The sequence below is a fragment of the Eriocheir sinensis genome, chromosome 3 (assembly GCF_024679095.1).
Source record: "Eriocheir sinensis breed Jianghai 21 chromosome 3, ASM2467909v1, whole genome shotgun sequence".
In the NCBI taxonomy this organism is placed as follows: domain Eukaryota; kingdom Metazoa; phylum Arthropoda; class Malacostraca; order Decapoda; family Varunidae; genus Eriocheir; species Eriocheir sinensis.
This window is the reverse complement of record NC_066511.1, coordinates 3,359,597-3,379,129: the sequence shown is the minus strand read 5'-3', so window position 1 is coordinate 3,379,129 and position 19,533 is coordinate 3,359,597. Positions and strand designations below refer to the sequence as shown.

Genomic DNA, 19,533 nt, shown 5'->3' with positions numbered 1-19,533 from the left:
TGGTGCGGTCCATAGGCTTGTAGGTTGTGAGTGGAGGGTTCGTATGAGGTCAGGAGGCCGTGTGCACAGTTGCTTCGCTAGGTAGTAGGTCGGCGTCGGTATTTGAGATATAATAGGCCGGAGTTTGTTGCCTGGTTTGTGGGTCTTTACTTTGCCATAGCAGTAACCCATGATCAATTCACCAGAGAGTTTTTCTAGTTTGATGCATCTGCTGGCAAAGTTCTTCTTGACTATCAGTTTGTTTCCTTTTTTCTTGAGGTCTTCCGTCGGATCCCTGGTTATTCTTTTGAATTTGGTTGCTTCGTTGAGTTTGTCGTCAATCTTCTGTAAGTATTCGGAAGTAAGTGTTCATGATGACGGGTTTGGCAGCTTTGTCTGCTTTCCTAATGGTGATGTTGTGGTCTGCTTTCAGTTGTTTTGGTGCATCCTGGTGTCTTGGCTCAATTATGATGTTGCTTTTGTATCTTCCTCTTGTTTCGCCTGCCTCTGCGATAACTTCTTGTTTGAATGTCGGCTCGATGGTAATTTCGCCTTTTTTCGCTAGTGTCTCCGCGTCATCCAGTAGTATTTCACACTCGAACCGCTTCTGGAATTTTCTGGGTTTTGACATGATATGGCAATTAAGGCCCATGTTAAGGAGTTCTTCTTGATCTGCTTAATATGGCCGCCTTTTAGTTTCACCAATTTCTTTAGGTTAGCTCTGATGATAGAGTTTTTATGTTGGTCTATTATCTATGTTCTCTTTCAACGCGGCTCCGATGTCTGTTGCTCCATTTATCCTCCAGCTCAAGGTGTATAGGTCTGAGTTCTTGTATCTTTCTCTGGAGCTCCAGAGTCCTCTTTTCCATGAAGGTCCTTCTCTCTTCATTGCTAGGCCTCTGTCGCCGTCTTCTATTGTGATTAACTGCCCCATCACTGCTGATATTTAGTGCATATATGGGCAGGAGGTTTTCTCTGATACATGATTTGTTGAAAGTGATGGCTAGGTCGGCGTTTATTATTTTCTTTAATGTATTTTCTCGTTGCCTTAATAGTGTCTTATTCTCTCTTGATATGAGTTGTATGACTTCGCCGTAGCTAGTCATTTGGCTGGATCCGGATTTCGGGTTTTTAAGCCTTCATCAGCAGTTTTCTTGTTAGATTTTTCCTTACCTGGTGTTGAGGTGAGAATGGTGATGGGACGTTGTTGTTGTTGTTTAATTTTATCCAGCACGTTGGCTGGATGGGCTATGTAAGAGCCCTGCAGAGGTCTCATCTCCGCTCGATGGTGAAATCAAAGCGTGATGGGAGGGTCAACGATCTGTGCTCTCCGTCCTGGGTCATGGGGAATTCAACATGCCCGCAGTCGCGGTGCGCTGGATTTACCCCATTACCGTGCGGGCGGGAGTTCAGGTCTTATCAGGGGGTTGGTGTTCTTATGCCGAGCTTCAATAGCTCGTCGTCTGGGGTTCGTGCTACAAGCTCGGCGCCTCGTTGTGTCTGGAGGTGTGGTGTTGTCTCGGGCCTTCTTGTAGGGTCCTTGTGGCCGGGCAGTTGATGAGGTTATGTATCAGGGGTGTGAGTGAAGGTATCCTGCAGTATGGGCAGGAATCGGGGGAAGGGGGGGGCATTGATCACTTCATGTGACATGAAAACGAGTCAAGGCTTCCACTTTAGATTTTTTTACCCTAAACTAGGGTAATTGGTACCTCTTTAGGGTAGAGTTTAGGGTAATGACATTTTTAGGGTAATTTTAGAGTAATCGAGCCAATTTAATTAAATGTCACATAAGTTTTATTAAATCACAATAAAATAAACTACTGTTTTAGTTTCTGCCCCTCAATAGAAAAGTTTAAATCATGTACCTGACTTTCGAGTGTGTAAGATGTGGCATAGTTGCTCTTGCAAGACACTTGGCAGCGTGGCTGAGGAGGCAGGAGGGGGACGGGGTGTGGGTGGTCAGTCACCGTCAGTGGTGGTGTGGTACTCGTAGGCAACGGGTACAGTACGAGACTTGGAGGTTTTTTAGTGAGTGCTCTGTTCAAGACTAAACGGCGGGTAAGTACTGTTTATTTCTAGTACATTGTCCCAAACACAATTTAAATAATATTTTAGGTAATAAATAGCGTGTGATAATCACATTCACTTCTGTGGCTCACAATTTTATTATTTGTAAACATTGGTTTAGGTCAATATTTCGAATTTTTATCGGCGTCGCAGACGCTGATCAACAGATTGTCCATCTTCTTACTGTTGTTGTTGTTGTTCTCTTCAACTTGTTTTCCTGGCTTACCCATGCATTGTAGACATGACATTGTATAATAACATTTGTTAGCCCTGATGAACCCTACAACATGGCATTATAAACAGTCAGCTGTTTTATTTATTTATTTACGTTTTGGCCTGTGGCGCCGGTAGGCCTTCATAGTAGGGCCTGATGGTCGGCCCCAGCCCGTTGTGGCGCAGGCAAGTGTTTATAGTGGCGCCATCTTTACTTTTCAGCATTTTCCATTTTAGACCCCTAGTTGCATAATATAAATTGTTGGGGGGGTGTTGGAGGGTCATGCGACGCCGATCTAGGACATTTTTTGTGCTATTAACACTTGTTCAGAGGGAAAGAGGTTCTCTCACCTGGTTATCTCACCTGGTGGGCTTCCCGTCCCTTAACCTCGCATTTGAGGAACAAGGGACCGAAGCACTCCGCTGATGCGCCAGCCTTTTTATGAATTCAATAGTTATTTTGTTTGGCTATGAGCATGGCTGGAAGGTGCATTATTGCGGCTATATGTCTGGCGGTTGGACGATTAGATGAATTTAAACATGTCCTCTCCTAAGTGTTCTACTATGTTGGCTTTAAATGATGTGAGACTGGGTGAGGAAACCACTGAGACAGGTAGAGAATTCCAGAGGGAAACATGTCTGACACTGAAAACTCTTTTTTTCTTAAATATAGTGAGACTCTAGGAACTGCTAACTTGTATTCGTGGCCTCTAGTACCCATCTCAGGGGCTCTTAAGAAATAGCAGATGAAAGAATAGACGACTGGCCGTTGAGTATTTTCCAGTATTTTATTAAGCCGTGTCTCAGTAATCATCCATAGACTGAATACAAGTCCAAGGCCCTGAGTCTTTCCAAGTACGAAAGATGTTCCATGCCGCTCATTTGTTTTCTAAGTGCTTAAGGTATCCCAAGTAACCTGTGTTCCACAGAGAAGAGCAATAATCAAACAGAGGGCAGATATAAGCTAAGTATACTTGGAGCAAAGACTCCTATTCACTGTTGATTTTAATAAGTTATTTGCTAGAGCAGCAACTTTGTTTACCAATGTTTGAATATGCACATGAAACTTTAAAGTAGTGTCTATAGTAACACTAAGATCTAGGGCCGAGTTAGTTATAGGCATGAGCGATCCATCCAAGTAGTAACTTCCATCATTCTAATAGTATAACTGCATGATAGGGAAAAATTGAAAGTGTCAGCTACTCATTATAACTACATGACCTACTATAATATTCTCTTTTCAACCTAGAAATGATAATTATAGTACCAACTCAATTACTGGAATTTTTATCCCATGTACTAGCCTATAGCCTAGAATTACTTCTTAGTATAATTTTGTGTATAATTGAAATATATCATGTAAACTAACAAACTGATGAATTTAGGATTTTGGAATTTTTTTATACAATAGGCTACTATATTACTAAAGGGCAATTATAGATTTTAGAGGATTCCACCCTACCCCCACCGCAAATGATTTTTCTACCATATTTAGGCCTACTACCATAACTAAACGTAAATAGTTAGTCTGTGCGACAACAAAGCTGCATACAGATGTGTGTGTGTGTGTGTGTGTGTGTGTGTGTGTGTGTGTGTGTGTGTGTGTGTGTGTCGTTTTGCCAACATACCCTGTTTACATAGGTCACTGTTATCCTATTATAATTGGTATTATAATTACGAGCGAAGCGAAGTTTACTATGGAGATGGGTGTTTTCTCTCTCTCTCTCTCTCTCTCTCTCTCTCTCTCTCTCTCTCTCTCTCTCTCTCTCTCTCTCTCTCTCTCTCTCTCTTGTTAGTAGCATCACTAATGCTACAATGTTAGCAGTAGGCCTAATGCTGATTTAGTTTTATGTTGTCCCATGCAGAATGGATGATAGTAGCTCATGTGACGAACCAGGCTCCCCGTCCCCAAGACCCACAACTTTCAAAGCTCGCAATGACCCTACCACACCTCCAACGAAGAAAATTAAAACAACTAAAGTCTGCATAGTACTGTATGGTCAGAAATGGCGAGAGAGTTGGGTGACAGAACCAAAGTTTGCTGGGTAGTTAACAAAATCTTCACGCTCAACAAAAATAAAGGATTATGCATTTTGTAATATATGTAACATGGATATTACATGTGGAAAATCTGAAATAACTAGACATTCACTTAGTCAGAGACATAAGAATCTCAGTCAACAAATGTCAAAAACAAGGAGCATTGCCAGCTTTGTAATTGCAAACGATCCAAGTGAGAGGTCAGCACGCAGGTCTGAGTCGATAGAGGTCCAGTCTTACTCTCAGCGGTGTGTGTGCTGGCAGGTCGGCATGGCGGAGTCCGGTCCGAGTTCGGATGGAGGTCGCCAGGTGGTGGATCTCGGTCACGAGGTTGATGTTGTCAGAGGGTTCGGGGTGGCTGAGTGTCTGGAGTACAGTCAGTGAGTGGCGGAGTGCCTCTAGTATGGCCACGAGCTCAGCCTGAAGGGATGAGGCTCCATCAGTTAGGCGCGTTTGGTGGCTGTTCCCACTGACGGTGTGTGGTGCCCCTGCTCTGCCCGTCTCGGGATGGACGGACCCATCCGTGTAGATGGTAATGTCGAGAGAGGATACAAGGGGCCGGATTCGTTGGAGACTCCCCTGTTTCAGAACTGCTGGGTTATGGAGTGTCTTTGATTGTGGGAGCCAGGACCTTATGATGGCGGGGAGGGGGGGTCCCACGGAGGGAGCCGCGCATAGTCAGGGTGAGGGAGGTCTCTGCCCTTTGTTAGGACGAGATTGAAGACTCCTGCCGCATCCGCATATGTGATGAAATAAATATCCGCACTCGCATCCGCACCACACAAAGAGGATGTTGTGGATATAATTTATTCATTACAGAGTCACAGACTTAGAGATCACAACGCAGACTACAGAGTACAGAGCTTGCAAAGTTGAAGAAAATGAATTAATGCATGTTAATTTTCTACTGAAATTACACGTTCTATCCATTTCCTTTCAAATTTACACATCCTAATGTGACAAGAATTTTGCGGAAGGGCAGAAGGAAGGAGATACTTTTATATAGTAACTATGTAGTATGTATGTATCATGTAAATTTGTAAAAGTATGTATGTATGTATTGAACTGTGTAACTGTATGTACTTTATGTAATATTGCGTAGGTGTGAAGGGAAGCAGCCTGGCCGGCAGAGAGAGAGAGAGAGAGAGAGAGAGAGAGTCAGTTCCGCGCGTGACCCAGGAGAGATAGGTCACACCGCTCCTGCTGCCCCCCGGGCAAGGGCAAGTCAGGTTAAACCCGGCGGCGTTCCGAGGCTCCCTGGGTGTAGTGGACCACGACCCCCTCCCCGCTCATCTCCTCGATCTCCAGCTGCATGTCGGACCCTTGTGCAGTGGCGTAGCGAGGGGAGCTGCTGGGGGGACATATGTCCCCGGCGCCATACTTCGGGGGCTCCAAAGTGAAGAAGATCAACCAATTTTTTTGTTCCGCATCCTGGTAACACACAACATGTGTGGCTGAAACTCGTCATAAAGCTTTAAAATTACAAAATGCAGTATTGTGTAACAAATGCAGTTAACATCTTGCAATAGGTAGGCGGTGGCTGAGTGGTTAGTGTGCGGGCCTAGCATTCACGGCGCCATGGACAATGTCGGTTCGAATCCCCACGATACCACATGGGATTTTTCAGTCACCGCAGAGTGGCCTAAGACTACCCTCATGCTGTCCAGAAGACCACCTGTCAACCCGGACTCTAGAAGATACCGTCCTGGTGAATCAAGAATGAGTTCCGGGGGGCAGCATGAGCCAAGCATAACTGGCGCCACTAAAAAAATGCCTGCACCATGAGGGGCTTGGGACGACCACCAGGCCCAAGAAGAAAGCCTACCGGCGCTACAGGCCGAGATGTAAAAAAAATAGGTGCTATTTATTGAATTACCAAAATCATGAACACATCCGCATCCGCATCCGTGAGGATGTCATAATTTGATATCCGCATCCGCAGTTTGGCAAAAATTGATATCCGCATCCGCAAAATACGTAAATATGACATCCGCATCCGCGGATCTCTAAAATCTGACATTCGATACGTGACAAAGATTCCATATATATAGTCTCAACAGTAAAAGCTCCAGAAGCCAGGATCCTCCTCCGAGACGAAGAGGGCGTGGCACAGCGGAGACTGCGGACGGCCATGGCACAAGGCAGGGAAGTGATCGGCAACAACAGGTGGCTCATCCACACCACCTCAGCCACCCACAGACTCACCCGCACACTCGGCTGGTGGCGGGAGGCCGATGTCCCCGCTCCCTCCTTCCACCCCCCGCCCCCGTGGGAACCGTCCATTGCTCCCTTCACCGCCACACCGATGCCAGCCAGCAAGGCCCTCTGCACCACCCAGGAGCTGCGGCAGATCGCCCTGATATCCATGGCGCAGGTCACCGAGCCAGGCAGCGCCGTCTACTACACGGACGGCTCGTTAGACCCAGTGAGCGGCAGAACGGGCGCTGCGGCCATCACCGGAGAGACGAGGCTCTTGCGTAGGACGGCAGACCCCTGCTCTACCCTCCAGAAGGAGCTAGTCGCCCTACTCCTCGCCCTGGAGCACGCCCAGGCCCGTCCTCCGCTGACTGTCGTCATACACACAGACTCCCGAGCGGGGCTGGAAGCCCTGCAATATCCGCGCTTCACCGACAACGTGGGCCTCGTCACTTTCGTGCTTGGCAGCCTGCAGAGCCTCGCCGCGCAAGGGAAGTGCGTCAGGCTCCACTGGATCCCCAGCCACGTGGAGGTACGCGGCAACGAGGCTGCGGACGAGGCCGCCAAGAGGGCCGCTGCGGGCCCCACCATCACCAGGCAAGTGCCGCTCAGTCTACAGCAGGCCAAGGCCAAGGCGAGGCACGGTGCAGCCTGGCAGACTCATCAAAGCCACCGGGAGCTAGAGGGCTGGAAGAAGCAGGCGGCGTGATACTCCATTGCCACCGGCTACCACCCACTGGATGACGCCCAGCAGCAGCCCAGGGCAGACGGGGTCCTGCTGCAGCGTGTCAGGCTGGGCTACAGCACCAGGGAGTAGCTCCAGGTCGATTTCCAGGGGCAGGAGTGTGGCCACTGCGGCAGGCACAGCCGCCGCCCGCTGGTGCACAACCTGCTGTCGTGCCCGGCCACCGCGCGGCTCAGGTCAGTCCCAGAGCCCGCCACCCAGCCTGCACATGGCGGCCTGCTGAGCAGCCGGGAGGTCAAGGCTGCCCTCCTGGTCCAGCGCTCTCCACCAGACCTGCTGCTCGATGTGTTCAGGGCGGCACCTCCACCTCGATGACCCGTCACCCCTCCCTCGCACCACCTAGTGACGAGGGACACAGATGCGTCACCGCCACCACACCTGACCACGCTTCCACCGGCGGGCCGATGCCCGCTTTGTACACTACATACACCAAATGTATATATTTGTGTTATTATATATATATATATATATATATATATATATATATATATATATATATATATATATATATATATATATATATATATATATATATATATATATATATATTTTTACAATAAACCTTTAAACAAAAAGCTCCAGAAGGAGCACCAAACAGGCTAACAAGACTTTCCTTAACCTAAATGAGGCGGTTTAGCGGATATAATACGGCGAAGCTCACAACTTCGTTTGCTGCCTCGAGGACATACAAGGCAGAAATGCCTTGGTCCTCTGTAGAGGTCTAGGCAACCGCTACAAAAGGGCGGTTTAGCGGACCCATACGGCGTAACCCTAGAGGTTACGTTTGTTGCCCTGAAGACACATAAGGTATCAATGCCTTGGTCCTCTTGAATAGCGGCCTAGGCTGCCGCTCCAACCTTGATCAAGTGATCAAGTCTCCTTGTAACCTTCAACTTTCTAGAGAATATAGATTTTAATGCTTCAGATTATACTTGTACGGCAAGTTTTTCACCCCTTGAATCATTTTCTCACCCCTTGAATCAATAGTAGTAGTAGTAGTAGTAGGATCAAGTGGATGATAATGAGGAGGAAGAAACATGTACACATGGAAATGCAGGAAACGAAAACCGTATTGGCTCATTACGAGGTTGACCGCTTTGGTGATTTATTCTTCTCGACAGCCACTTCGTGCCTACAGAACAAATGAAAGCACTTCGTATTCAGTTTACTTCTGACACAATGAAATAACGGTCGATTCTATATAAATGAGTTGATGGTATTCGCATTTACTACTTCTGAAGGAAGATTGTTCAAATGGCGGATGACTCGGGATGAGAAGAAACTCCTGCCTATGTCTGTACTGTATCGCCTCGCTTGAATTGGCAGACCGTTATTTCTAGTTCTTCTGCTGGTTTGTAACTCAAAGAATGTAGATTTTTTTTTGTTTTTGTTGTTTACAACAAAGGAGACAGCTCAGGGGCACAAAAAAAGGAAACTATAATGAAAAAAAAAGCCCGCGACTCGCTGCTCTTAAAAAAGAATCAAAAGAGGTGGCCGATAGAGAGGTAAATTTCGGGAGGAGAGGTGTCCTGATACCCTTCTCTTGAAAGAGTTCAAGTCGTAGGCAGGAGGAAATATAGATGAAGGAAGATTGTTCCAGAATTTACCAGCGTGAGGGATGAAAGAGTGAGGATGCTGGTTAACTCTTGCATAAGGGGTTTGGACAGTATAGGGATGAGCATGAGTAGAAAGTCGTGTGTAGCGGGGCCGCGGGAGGGGGGAGGCATGCAGTTAGCAAGTTCAGAAGAGCAGTCAGCGTGGAAATATCGATAGAAGATAGAAAGAGAGGCAACATCGCGACGGAATTTAAGAGGTAGAAGACTATCAGTAGGAGGAGGAGAGCTGATGAGACGAAGAGCCTTAGACTCCACTCTGTCCAGAAGAGCTGTGTGAGTAGAACTCCCCCACACGTGAGATGCATACTCCATACGAGGGCGGACAAGGCCCCTGTATATGGATAGCAACTGCGCGGGGGAGAAGAACTGGTGGAGACGATATAGAACGCCCAACCTCGAGGAAGCTGATTTAGCGAGAGGAGATGTGAAGTTTCCAGTTGAGATTTTGAGTTAAGGATAGACCGAGGATGTTTAGTGTTGAAGATGGTGATAGCTGAGTGTTGTCGAAAAATAAGGGATAGGTGTTTGGAAGATTGTGTCGAGTTGATAGGTGGATAAATTGAGTTTTTGAGGCATTGAAGGACACAAGGTTCCTTCTGCCCCAATCGGAAATGATAGCAAGGTCTGAGGTTAAGCGTTCTGCAGCCTCCAGTCTGGAGTCGTGTACTTCCTGTTGTCATGGTCTTCTATTGAAAGAAGTTGAATAATGCAGAGTGGAGTCGTCGGCGTATGAGTGGACAGGACAGTTTGTTATGGAAAATAGATCATTGATGAATAACAGGAAGAAAGTGGGTGATAGGACAGAGCCCTGTGGAACACCACTGTTGATAGATTTAGGGGAAGAACAGTGACCGTCTACCACCGCAGAGATTGAACGGCCGGAAAGGAAACTAGAGATAAAGGAACAGAGAGAGGGATAGAATCCGAAAGAGGGCAGTTTAGAAAGCAAAGACTTGTGCCATACTCTATCGAAGGCTTTCGATATGTCTAGCGCAACAGAGAAAGTTTCACCGAAACAGCTAAGAGAGGATGACCAAGAGTCAGTTAAGAGAGCAAGAAGATCGCCAGTAGAACGCCCCTTGCGGAACCCATACTGGCGATCAGATAGAAGGTTAGAAGTGGAAAGGTGCTTTTGAATCTTCCGGTTAAGGATTGATTCAAAAGCTTTAGATATACATGAAAGTAAAGCTATAGGGCGATAGTTTCAGGGATTGGAACGGTCACCCTTCTTAGGCACAGGCTGTACAATGGCATACTTCCAACAGGACAGTTATTGACATTAAATACCTTCTTCAGGTACTTGAATACCTTAATTAAATCTCCTCTTAAACATCTCTTCCAGCGAAAAGAGGTTTAGTCCCAGGAGTCGTTCTAAATACGGTTGAGCCCTTAAAAGTCGAAATAATTTTCGTAGCACGCCGCTAAACTCTTTCCAGTTATTCAATATCCTTCCTGTAATTAGAGGATCAGAACTGTACCGCATATTTAAAGTGAGGCCTTACCATTAAAATACACAAAAAATACCATTACTTTTGGCGTCTTGCACTCGATGTTCCTCGCTATGAATCCGAGCATAGTATTGGTTTTGTTATATGCTCTTCTTTTTTTTACAATGTTTCATGTTTCAGGTCGCTGCTGATGGTGACCCCAAGAACCGATGCTTTCTGCACAACCTGCAGAGGCTTTCCATGAATTTTGCATGAATGTTTACTATTTCTGGAACCAAAGTGCATGACTTTACACTTGTCAAAATTGAATGACATTTGCCACCTTTCAGACCATTGGATGGGCTGGTCAAGGTTCTTTTGGATGTTTTTTCAGTCGGTCGTCGAGAGGGCCTTTCCACCCACTTTGGTGTCGTCAGCAAAATTTGATAGGGAGGATTTCAATCCTGTTCCTTGATCATTGGTGTGAATAATAAAGTGAATGGATCACAGAACTGACCTTTGCTTGCCCGTTGAGTAGCACTCATTGTTTTGTATCGGTAAGTCAATAACTTATCCACGTGGTCAGATTGCTTCCCATATCCGCTGACTGTAGTTTCTTAAGGAGTCCATAGTGAGGTACCTTATCAATAGGCTCTCTGGAAATTAAGTTAAATAACATGGCTGGGGACGTGATCATCCTTGTTTTTATATATACCTTGGAAAAAGTGTAGTAAATTTGTTAAGCATGCACGCTTATTTCTGAACCTTCGCTGAGTATCGGAAATTACATTATTATCTTTTAGAAACGTGACAAGTTTGTCTTTAATAATCTTCTCGAGTATTTTACCAGCGACTGATTTCAAACTTCTGGGTCTGTAGTTTAATGCAACGCATTTATATCCATTTTCTTTAAATCGGTGTTACGTTCGACATCTTCCAATCTTCAGGGACTTTGTATAGTTATACTGACCAGTTAAATATGCTTGTGAGGAGCTGAAGTATTAACTGTTAACGTTCTTTCAATAACCGTGTAAACAAATCATCGGGTCCCGTTGACTTGTTCGTGTCATGTTTGTTTAGGCATTACCGTACTTTACTTCGTGATCGCATATTGTGTCAATTTCCAGGGGTGTAATCTCCCTCTGGGGATTAGGGCCCTCGCAAATGTTTTCAACGTTCTCAACTGTGAATACGTATGCGAAATTGCTGTTGAGGATACTAGCCATGTGCTTACTGTCCTGAGTCAGCGATCCGGTCTCATCTGTTAGGGGAACAATTTTGTTTTTTACTTTCATTTTTTTATTCTGATGTATGTGAAAAAAAATTGGGGGTTGGATTTGAGCTATTTGTTTTTCATGGTCGCTTTTCATGGTCGCATTTTCTGCTCCGAATGAGAGGTTATTAGGGTCTGAGGCTGTTTTGATACCTTACAAGGACTTCGGCCTTTTCATTTTCTTTAATTAAAGTATAGTTCCTTTTCTAAAATTTTACTACTCTCTTGATTTCTGTGGTCATCCACGGTGGATTTACGGTACCATTTATTCGCTTCGATTTCGGCGTCACTGTTCTCTTCACCGCTTCCAGGAGTTTATCATTGAATGTGCTCCACGCATTGTCTATTGTGTTGACGTTGAGGTTAAGTTGGTCCCAGGGAGCAGGGGGTAGCAGTTCACGGGCTAGGTCGAAATTTACCTTTTTTTATAGACTGGTATCACCGTCGGATTATCGATGAGTTTATGACCCATGCTGACACTGAAACGGATTAGGTAGTGGTCGCAATCACTTACTAAAAAAATCTATATCAGACCCTATGACATACCGTTTTTCGCAAATATCTTTCAAACGAAGACTCGGATCAGCATGGTGCTTTGGCATAGATTATTTCACACACTCCGCTAATGTTTTATGCTATTGTGCATTGACATATGTGGTTAATTATGGCGTTTACTCTTGACTGTGATGGCAAAACCTGCGTGAGCCACTAACACATTCGAACAGGTGAGGCGTGACGTATTTCTGACGTGTATCAAGGCCATCTAGACGGGCCTCTAGATGGCCTTGCGTGTATCCACCAACTACCTCCACCCCTTGCTTCCCCTACTCCCATCCCTCCCTTTCCCTCCCTCCTACCCTCCTCCTTCTCCCCCGCACTCTCTCCCTCTCCCTCTCTCTCTCTCTCTCTCTCTCTCTCTCTCTCTCTCTCTCTCTCTCTCTCTCTCTCTCTCTCTCTCTCTCTCTCTCTCTCTCTCTCTCTCTCTCTCTCTCTCTCTCTCTCTCTCTCTCTCTCTCTCTCTCGTCTAACCTCAAGTTTTCCCAGCAGTGCAACGAGTCCGTTAAAAAAGCAAACAGGATGATGGGTTTGATTAAGAGAAATTTTTCATTCAAGAATAAAGATGTTATTTTACCATTGTATAATAGTTTCGTCAAACCTCATTTTGGAGTATGCCGTGCAGTTTTGGTCTCCCCACCATGCGAAAGACATTGCTAAATTAGGTGTTCAGCGTAGAGCAACCAAAATGATTTCTTGATTACGAAACAAACCCTACGAGGAAAGGCTGTCACATCAAAACCTGTTTTCTCTTAAAAAACGCCGCTAAGAGGAAAACTGATCGAGTGCTTTAAAATACTTAACGGTTTTACCAACGTGGATCCGACCAAGCTGTTTGTGATGGATGATTCGACGCGAACGAGAAATAATGGCGCTAAACTCAAATGTAGAGAAGTTCATTCAGATGCACAAAATTCCTCTTCACTAATGCTGTCGTTCGAGATTGGAACAGATTAGCACCATCAGTGGTACAGTGTGACTCAATTGCATCGTATAAGAATAATCTTGACCGCTATCTCCTCCATCTCAATGTTCACTACTAGTAGGTCAGTTTCAACGTCATGGTGGCCGCATAACAATTGTCACTTAGGTTTAGGACAGACCAGCTAGTTTGGGCCTTAGGGCCTGTGTGGTCTGGTTATCTTTGTAATTCTATGTAATTCTCTCTCTCGGTGTACATGAGATGTGAAGCTATGCACACATATGACTTCTCTATAATGGCGGATAACTCGAAAGTATATGCTAAGTATGGTCTGGTGTTTTGTGCACACGACCCTGATTCCTGTTCCAGCATAACTGGATGTTGCTGCTGTATGAGGTTTGTTTGACAATTATACAACCATTTAAAGCTGTACGAGTATATGACCCTCCTTCCCACAAGTTACGTTGAACGTATGATGGGATGAAGTACGTAGCTGACGCTTGATCATTTATGGGAAGTCGCGTAAGAGACGGAAAGGAATAAGGGTGAAATTGAAGCGGGAATACATTGCAGAGTAAAAACGTGAAACGAAATTGGAGAAATATAGAAATAATTTATTCTGATGTTAGGAAAAGACTGCCATACCATACGGGTTCATGTAGATATGTTAATAAGTCATAACATACAAAAATAGACAGCGAGTATATGATGGGTGGATTAACAATGTAAATAACTGATCACTTATGTTACTATAATATTCATCACCATTGATAAAACAGGTCATCCTCGTCATCACTGTCGATACTGATGCAGACGGCATATAATTTATATTTATCTGCCATTAATTCAAGTAATACGTGTGCATGGATTCATATCTTGTGTACAGCGCAAGTGTGTGTGTGTGTGTGAGAGAGAGAGAGAGAGAGAGAGAGAGAGAGAGAGAGAGAGAGAGAGAGAGAGAGAGAGAGAGAGAGAGAGAGAGAGAGAGAGAAGTATGGGGGAGAAAGAGGGCGTGGGGAGAGTGAGTGCGTTTTTTTTTTCTTTTTTTTTCGGCCATCAGCCCTGGCTGGGCTGTTAGGCCATGTTTATTATTTTTTTTAGTTTGTAGGTTTATTTTATTTTTATTTATTTATATTTTTTATCAGCATCGTTCACACAGTCATTCATTCAGCTCATCCACACCGCTTAACAACAACAACAACAACAACAACAACAACAAAAGATTAAACAAATACATCTTAAGCTAAGGTTTCACTAGTCAACGAAACGCTTGGAGTCCAACCTTAAACAGCTGTCCATCCAATTCTATCTTTGGACGGAGTGGTTAGACGAGTCCAACCTTGCCGTTGGAAATGTTTAGGTTTCTGCCTTTCCAACGGCGTCAAGACGAAAAGAAGAAGAAGAAGAGGAACAACAACAACAACACATGTGCCACGCTATGAGCTGCTTTCCCGGAAGAAAAAAGACAATTGCCATCACGGCGAGAACAGAAAAAGTCATGGCGCGTAGGGAGAGGAAATATTTACACCGCAACGGTAGCCAAACGAATGTCTGCTTATTGCCACTATATACATTCTATAAAATTCTATTCCTATTTCAAGATATTTTTATACTAATAAATACTTCCTCTCTTATGACTGAATAAGCTGTATACTTTCTTTTCAAATATGTCATAAATATGAATACTGTATAACATAGATCTTCAGTTCTCTTCTGGGCGAGGAATCTTTCCTCCAACCCTACGCTTGGATGCCTAACGAAGTCCTCCAACCTTGGACGAAATTCAAGCGAATCGTTGGAATCCAACCATTTCGTTGACTAGTGTAACCGTAGCTTAAGAGGACCTATCCAAAGATAGCTAAGTAGGGGTGGGTGGGGACATAACATCGCATATAAAAATGAGATAACATATATATTAATTTTATAATATGTATCACCTGCTGATTGTCACGTGGAGGAGGAGGGTAGGAGGGAGGGAAAGGGAGGGGTGGGAGTAGGGGAAGCCAGGGGTGGAGGTAGTTGGTGGATACATCACAAATACGTCACGCCTCACCTGTTGGAATGTGTGAGTGGCTCACGCAGGTTTTGCCATCACAGTCAAGAGTAAACGTCATAATTAACCGCATCTGGCAATGCACAATAGCGTCAAAAATTAGCGGAGTATGTGAAACAATCTGTGCCAAAGCAACATGCTGACCGAGTCTTCGTTTGAAAGATATTTGCGAAAAAACGGTATGTCATAGGGTCTGATATGGATAGTAGCATGGTCTAATGGATAGTAGATTCTCGCCTACCTCACAGTCGCGAATGACGTCGGGATCGCTTACAAAGAGGAGGAGGAGGAGGAGGAGCAGCAGCAGCAACAGCAGTAATAGTGGTTGTAGTTGTAGTTGTAACTAGTAGTAGTAGTAATAGTAGTAGTAATATTAATAGTAGTAGTAGTAGTAGTAGTAGTAGTAGTAGTAGTAGCAGTAGTAGTGGATGTAGTAGAATAGTAATATTTTTAGTTGTGTTGTTGCAGTACGCCCGATATTCGTGAACAGAACAGCTGCAGTGGCAGTAACATCCCTTGACAGTGTGTGTCATAATAACACACATCTTAACACAATTTCATTGACAATATAAACCTCAGTGGGGCTCTTTCATAGTGAACCAGGTCCTGGCCCTAGGCCGATCAATTCCTAAAGGAGTCGCTTGCGACTCCTTCACCACTGGTTGTTGACCTACCCATTTGATTGTTATGTTGTTTGATCCCGCCCTTGCACCGCTCTGAATTAAGATATAAAGAGAGGTGCTCCAACTCCATAATGAAGATTTCCCAAGTTGGTAAAAATATGATATTTAAAACTGTTGTGGATGTATGTCGTTAACTTAGAAAATGGAATTGGTTATGAAATGGAACCTAGACGTTGACAGATAGTGTGCAGATTCTCCTATGTTTATTTATTTTTATTTAATCAGCTTGTTACATAATTGTGTCAGAATTCACCAGCATTTCATCCCTTCTATCAAATTGCCCAAGGTCATCGGTTAAGAAAAGGGAGAAATTATTAACCAACTGATTAGTTAATGGCACTTTAAAGCAAACTTAGAATGGTAATATATGATTACTCCGCAGGAGCATGCTTTGGCGTCCTGGACACTTTCCTCTTCTGGTTGCTGCAAGATCTTGGTGCTAAGAAGTACCTTATGGGCATTACAGTGACGGTGGGCAGTATTGCCGGGATCCCTATCCTGGTTTCTTCAGGGTTCATTTTCAAGAAGTTGGGTCTCTCCTACACCATCATTCTCGGGTTCGCTTTCTACGTCATCCGGATGTTGGGTGAGTGGCTGTTGCAGCGCACTGTCAAAGCTGGTCACAGTACCGAAAGATTTTTCGTAGGAAAGAAACGTTGGAAATAGTTAGTTGCTTATTATCATATATATTATGAAAATATTCTAAAGTTAATATGATATTTGTTTTCATGAGAAATGGAAGAAGCATTAGCATGATTTTCAAACTTATTAATATTTCTTACAGCTATAGAGCCGTAAAAAAATATATAGTTTCATTAAATACTGGAATTCAAAACTATATTTTCAAATATAAAAAGGAGAAAACATTAGAAATATATTTTTAGCAACAAACGTGATGATTTCATCTGAGTGTTTGTAATAGAAAATAATACTGCATGATAATGTGTTTTATAGTTTGTTTACATTTTGTCAGCAGTAGGAAGTAATTAGAATAACCATGGGATCATTATGATCAATTTAACACAAATTTAAGTGAGCAGAATGTTTTGTGCATGGGCATGGTGGAGGTAGAAATACATATATCATACAAAATAATATGTCCTCAACAAAGTTAACATTAATAACAACCACAGAAGGATTCGATGCGACGTCAAGATCACCTCCAGGAGAGAGAAATAACTTGATACTATAGCCATATACGAACTTAATGAACCTTCATATTAAAAAAAGAAATCGGAATACCAGTCAGTATCCAAATAGATAACGTAATCCTTGGCAATGATTTTTTTTTTTTTTTTAAATTGAAGAATTACCCTTGCATTAAAATTCTGAAAAAAAAACTGTGTTAGAGGAATGAGGGAAAAGGGAAAATAAAATGACGATCAACAGTCATCAGAAAATAAACTAGTAATGCAAAAACGCCCAAGCATTACTGTGGCATAAAATCAACGTACTGTAATAAAAAAATATGAGCAGCAAAAAGTAGCAAGAAATAAAAAAGTTCATGATCAAAATTAGCGAAATTCAAATCTTAGGTACTGGTCTAAAAACACTTAAGAGGAAACTTGGTATTGGCAAAAAAACCTGTATGCCAGAACAAACCTAAATAGCAATTTCATGACAACATGGACAACACAATCAGCATTGTTGAAGAGTTCTACAGTTAACTATAGACTGAAGTAATTCAACTACGGTAGGAAGGCAGAGCTGGAAACACAGATCTCCAAGCAGTAACGAAATACGAAAAAGAGAGAAACATTGAAAGTATCAATCAATCAATAAATGGGGGGGGGGGGGGGGCGGTATTCCAGGGTGCGCGACGCCTCTCCCACCCTAAGACTCCAAACCCGGGGGTTCCTCCGGGCGTCTCCATGCAGGCCCCTTTCCCATCCCAGCTACTTCAAGGCAGGTTCTATCGACTTACTCAAGACACGAACTCTGTGGGCGTCCCCTTGACCTCCTCCTCCTGGGGTTGTCTCTTACAGAAACCATAAGGTGAGCTGGGTCGGCTTGTGGGTAGCGTGCCACATGCCCGAATACCTGGAGTTGGCGTTCACGTATTATGCAAGTAATAGTCCTCGAATAATCGCCGGTTTGATACAGTCATTCCTGAGATACTCCATGATTCTCCGTAAGCACCTATTGCCATTGACATCAATCCGCCTCTTCAAATTACTATTCAGTCTGTCTCATACCCATAGAATATGACAGGGAGCTCAAGCGACTTGAAGATCTGGAACTTTGTTCTTCTGCACAGATATCGACAACGCCATATACTCGTGTTGAAAAGTCCATAACACCTTAGGCCAAACCAATCCGCTGTAAGACTTCCTGACGAGATCCGCCGTTATTCTGCACTACGCCACCAAGATATCAAAATCCTCGCCACACGTATGAGCAGATTTGACCCAGGAGAACTGGACTCAAAGACTTCGCCTCTTCGTGCAGTGCCTCGAGAGTCTACATTAGAACCTTCAGTATCTCCGCAAGGATTACTGCATCATCGGCAAAAACAAGATCAGTGACCCTGGTATTGCCAACAGATGCTCCACAATATCTCTGATCCACAACTCTGCCTGTTACATAGTCCATACAAGTGTTTAAAATTTATGGGACAAAGATAGACCTGCCTCATGCTACGCCCCTCCCCCCCTTCTCCCTACTTCACAGGACTTTCAGCCCCAGAAACCAGGCCAGTCAATCATTCAGTGGTCCTTGCAGGAATCCTGCGGAGTCGCAGTCGATCTAAGAGTGTCTCGCGATGCCATGAATCAAACACCTTCTTGAGATCGAGGTAGGGTGTCAGCATTCCCTGTCGAATCTCACGTCGGCGCTCCGTCTACGCGAAGCTCTAGGAAACGGTCAGTTGTCGACTTACCGGACTGCACAGGTCTCTGCAGCTTCAGTAGATATTTACAAATCATCATGAGCAATTGATGGGCAAGCACCTTCCCCGACACACTAAACAGCATAATACCACGACAGCTGTTACGGTCTTGGCGACCCCCTCTCCCTTTCCAAATAGGAAATACCAGCCCCCCTCTTCCAGTCAGAAGGAACGGTACCAGACGGCCATACGTCAGTTAAGACCGCATGCAACACGCGGATCATGGCCTCATCTACAGCTTCGAGAAGATCCGAACTGATGTTAGAAATGTCTCTCCACCTTTGGCACAGCCTCTCTGATCTCAACAAGAGAGGGTGGGCTTTCGTCGATAGGTAGATCAGTATCCGACACCTGCAACCCAGAAGCTGAAAGCTGTCCACACGGTAGTCCACCATGTACAACTGTTCGTCGAGATTTCTGACATGCCTCTCCTTATCTTTTCCCAGGGGAGCTCTAGTCCTACGCGACTGAGCCCTGTATAATATATTCGTCCCGATTCTCAATAAACCTGCCAGCGCGACTTTACTCAATATTAATCTGAGTCTTTTCCGAAGTAAAACCATTTCTAGATCCCTTACGTTTGAAGGTATCCCATAGTTCTACAGGGTTCTCAAGGTTTCTGAGCACACTGAACCGATTTGAGAGTGTCACTGCATACTCATGAGCACATGCCAAGTCTTTCAGTCTCTCGAGATGGAACACAGTATTGTTGCATCTCGAAATTCTTCTTGACCTGACATGATGCTTGAGTGTTGCAACAGCAAGCCTATGATCAGTTGCGAAGAACTAAGCACACCGGAAAATCCTGCAGTTCTACAAGATCCAACACTGACTTACACGGATGTGGTCAGTCCATTTAGCTACCCTTCCAGCATTG

At 44.3% G+C, this 19,533-nt stretch overlaps 1 protein-coding gene across 1 annotated transcript in view; it reads left to right on the top strand.

Moving 5' to 3' along the window:
• LOC127003749 (major facilitator superfamily domain-containing protein 6-like) overlaps positions 1-19,533 on the top strand; it is a 93,797-nt gene that overhangs the window by 47,606 nt on the left and 26,658 nt on the right. The window contains exon 7 of the mRNA XM_050870754.1: positions 16,152-16,355. Within this exon, the coding sequence (XP_050726711.1) occupies positions 16,152-16,355 (204 nt within the window). The remainder of the gene's footprint in view (positions 1-16,151; positions 16,356-19,533) is intronic.